Source organism: Dermacentor silvarum, chromosome 1 (assembly GCF_013339745.2).
Source record: "Dermacentor silvarum isolate Dsil-2018 chromosome 1, BIME_Dsil_1.4, whole genome shotgun sequence".
Taxonomy (NCBI): Eukaryota; Metazoa; Arthropoda; class Arachnida; order Ixodida; family Ixodidae; genus Dermacentor; species Dermacentor silvarum.
Genome location: NC_051154.1, coordinates 381,702,498 through 381,706,353, shown reverse-complemented (window position 1 = coordinate 381,706,353; position 3,856 = coordinate 381,702,498). Strand labels below are relative to the sequence as shown.

Sequence of the window (3,856 nt, the reverse complement as noted above, 5' to 3'; positions counted from 1 at the left end):
TTTCTGCGGTTTTAAAAGCTAATGAACAGTCTTACGTTTTCATAATTACGAGCTTATGGAACTGAAGGAACAGAGGTTTTTACTTGCATTGATTTTTGATGCTTTGCTATCTAAAGGACAAACTTCACTCGGCGGGGAAGTTTAGCGAAGCGGTCAATGACTTCGGACACGTTGATGCCGACGTCTCTGTGGGCGTATAGAAGCGCCAGCCTAACCATGCGTTCCTCAGACATTGTAGAGCGCAAGTACTTTTTTAGTAATCTCATGTTAAAAATTAGCAGTGCCTTAGCTCAGCTATGCCAAGATATAGGTAGCGTGAAGTCCGTTTAAAGTCTTGAAGTCCGTCTCCAAAGTCCGAGTCGCACTGGTGCTTTCGCTAAAAAATCGGCAATCCTTGACGTCATCGACGGCGTCTTGTTGTTGCTGCTGCTGAGATGGTCGGGCACGTCGCTCAACCTCCTGGCGGCGCAGCTTTGCTAGACGTTCCTCCCTTTGCTCCGGTGTCTCCGCAGCAGGCTTAGCCTTCTTCTGTTCCTTCTTTCTACGCTCAACCGCTAATTGCCAGGCAAATACTTCGGGATCCGATGAGTTAAGCTTCTCCGCTCTTCTGCGCCGCTGAGCAGCAATTTCGCTCTCCTTCTCCATGCCTGTACCACACTGGCAAACGCCCCGCTAAATGTATACCTCCACTGATACCTCTGCGCATGCGCACAAAATGAGAGGCGCTATCAAGCGGCTCCCGCTAAAACGCCTTGATCTTAAAAGTAGCGACACTCTCCTGCGCGCGTGCTTTCCTCCTCAATTCTCCTCGCCCGCCGGCTGCACGCGCTGCGCACGGCACGCTATTGCGCCTGGGCTCCCGCGGACGGGCCGCAGGATTCGATGGAGGCGCATTATTCTGGGCCAGTTGCGCGCCCCAGTGGCGTAGAATATTTTGAAAAATGGTGATAACAGCATGGAGAATGCTGAAGGCAACGTTTATGAGGAGGTTGGTTTTATCTTAAAGCCGTATGAATGAGACACACTGATGTAAAAGGAGCTTTGAGGCGAGTTCTATACTCCAGTTATTTTTTCTGCCACACGATACGCTGCTTTACTTTTTGCATCTGATCTAGTATTGCTTGTGGCAGATCGCTCTATGTTTGGAAGTTTTTTCTTGTATGTGCGCGCATGTGCACCGCAGTTATATATTCAGTGTGCATTCTTATAATGAATTACTGGCGAGAGCATCGTCCGTCCATGTTTTTGTCTCAATGTCAAAGTAGCTTTTGCGCTGTGGTTTCTGCATTGAATAGGACGGCTGCGCAATTTCAGTGCGATGAAACGGTGCCGGCAGCCACTCATCACCCACAATAACAGAATCTGAGGAAAGGTATTTACAGATTATTCTTTAGGCGTCGGTGTCAATGAAGCTTAAAAAATAATCGGTATACCTATGGGAGAAGGCATTCTATATTTTTAGGCAAAAGAAACGCCTCTGGAAAAGGTATTTGATAGTTCACACCAACATACCGTTTAATTGTGTAGTAGGCGGATAGTAAAATTATGATTTTGATTAGAAATCAGAAGAACATTTATCACTCAAAAAACAAAAAGAATGGTCAGTAAGATGCTTTATTTTCGTGCACGCACAAAAAAAGTTATTTGACAAGATACAGATAACGCAGAAGAGTATCATATAATATTCAGAATGAGAAACAATGCTAGTGTTGTTTTCACTGGAAGCGCCGGCGGAACAAGAAGAGAAGAAGAAGCGTCGGCGAGCACGAGAGGAGAAAACGGGGACTCTCGCCTGTTAGCAGGGTCTTCACGGCCCGTATCAGTGCTATTAAAAAGCCTTTCTCCATTATATCGACGGAATCGAGTTATTCTGCGGCTTCTGTACGCGATAATTCCACAAATTTTGGTGCCGAACTACCCGGGATAGACCAACCGACGGCTACGAGTTGCCTGCAGGAAAATGGAGAAGCTCAAGGCGAAGCGGACTTCCCGACGATCCTTGAACAGTCGGATCATCAACGAGGCAAGTGCCCTTTTTCGTAGCGACTCCGCAACGCATGAGCAGCTCGACTCCATCTACGAGAGGCTGAAGGCAAATAATAACGAACTAAACAATATAAATGTGGAACTAAAGAGCCTAATTACGGACGAAGAATTCCAAGCCGAGTACGAAACAGTCTTGGAATATGAGGACAACGCGACGCGTACCCTTGCTGAGCTGACGAGCAGGCGGGACCGCATTTCAAGTGTGACTGCGCACGCAGCCGAGGGTTCAACGTCGGCTACCCATACCATTGCGTCACCATCGGAAAGGACGGGAGCCAAGCTACCAAAACTCACGATCACTCCCTTCTCTGGAGATGTGTGTAAATGGGTGGAGTTATGGGAGCAATTTGAACAGATTGTTCACAACAATGCGAGTCTTACCGCCACTGAGAAGTTTCATTATTTGCGACTATTTCTCAAAGGAGACGCTGCTTCAGCGGTCGCGGGTCTTCCAACTACGCAAGAATGCTATAAGGACGCCATAGACATGCTGCAGAAGCGCTTCGGGGACAAGACGCGCCAGGAGCAGGAATACTTCGCAAGGTTACACCTGACTCCTGTTCGTTCATCTGGTGACACAAGAGCCCTCCGACAACTCTACGACCACGTACTCGTCAACATCCGAGGCCTAGAGTCATTGGTTGTGGACAGGTCACCGTTTTCGTCCATGCTCTGCGACATCATCCTTAGGGCGGTGCCCAGAGACGTCGTAGTTAACTACCATCGTGCATGCGCTGCGCAAGTCGAGAGTGCTACCGCGGACAATGCTGCTGGTTCTTCGAAACTAGACGGTCTACTCAAACTCCTTTCGATCGAACTGGAAAGCCTGGAGAAGAGTGACTATAAGGACAGCAGCGTGCGAGACAGCGGCGGTCAACTTACATCAAACCAGCCATACCGCGGTCGCTACTAGAAGCAGCCTGCGTCATCTGTTCTTCACACGAACTCAGATCGTGGGTTTCAACCGTGCAAAGAGATGTGTGTCTTCTGCACATCAAGACAGCACTCCACAGAAACCTGCCCTGCGGATATGCCCCTGACGCAGAAGAAGGGAGTGCTATCGAATGATAAACGGTGCTTCCGATGCACCACCAAAGGTCATAGGGCGCGCGACTGCAAACGGAGGATATCTTGCTCAAGGTGCAAAGGTCGCCATGCGTCAAGTATGTGCGACCCGCAAAAGATCCCTCAGAGCTCGCACCAAGGACTCAAGAACGACAGAGCAAGCACGACAGTTTGCGCATCGGTAGGGGGACGACGACGAAGCAACGATGGATCGACTTGCGTCTTCCTGCAAACATTTCGAGCCTGGGCGGTAAGAGACCACGCTTGCCGCTACGTGCGAGGTGTCTTCGACGGCGGAAGTCAACGCACATTTGTTACCGAAGACTTGTCACGACACCTGGGCCTCAAGTGTGTTGGATCTATAAAGATAGCTCTCAACACATTCGCTAGCGCCTCAGGCCAGGCGGCAGAAAACCGGCGATTAGTGGAGCTGCGCTTACGCAGTCAGTTTTCTGACATCGAGGTTGTGCTAAGCGCCATTGAGATCCCGCATATATGCCAAGACATCGAAGAAACTAAAATGGAAGTCTTTTGTCGCTTCATTTAAGAAACTGGGAAGAGACGTAGCCAATGAACCGATACATGCATCAGTCATCACGCAAAGCGGAATCAGCGTGCTGATCGGCTCTGATCAAATGTGGAAAGTCTTGACGGGCGACGTTCTACGTTGTGAAGGCAATGAATCGCTGATTGCCATGAATTCCAAGCTTGGTTGGACCTTTCAAGGACGCACCACCTGTTTGAC

General features: G+C 49.2%; 1 protein-coding gene across 1 annotated transcript; it reads left to right on the top strand.

Annotated features, from left to right (window-relative positions):
* The first annotated feature begins 1,960 nt into the window (after positions 1-1,960).
* Positions 1,961-2,959, top strand: LOC119445975 (uncharacterized). Its single transcript, XM_037710278.1, has one exon. The coding sequence runs from the start codon at positions 1,961-1,963 to the stop codon at positions 2,957-2,959; it is 999 nt and encodes a 332-aa protein (XP_037566206.1).
* The last annotated feature ends 897 nt before the right edge of the window (positions 2,960-3,856 follow it).

Excerpts from the sequence above, each read along its gene's own strand:
- LOC119445975 (XM_037710278.1), top strand. The coding sequence starts at position 1,961 with ATGGAGAAGCTCAAGGCGAAGCGGACTTCCCGACGATCCTTGAACAGT.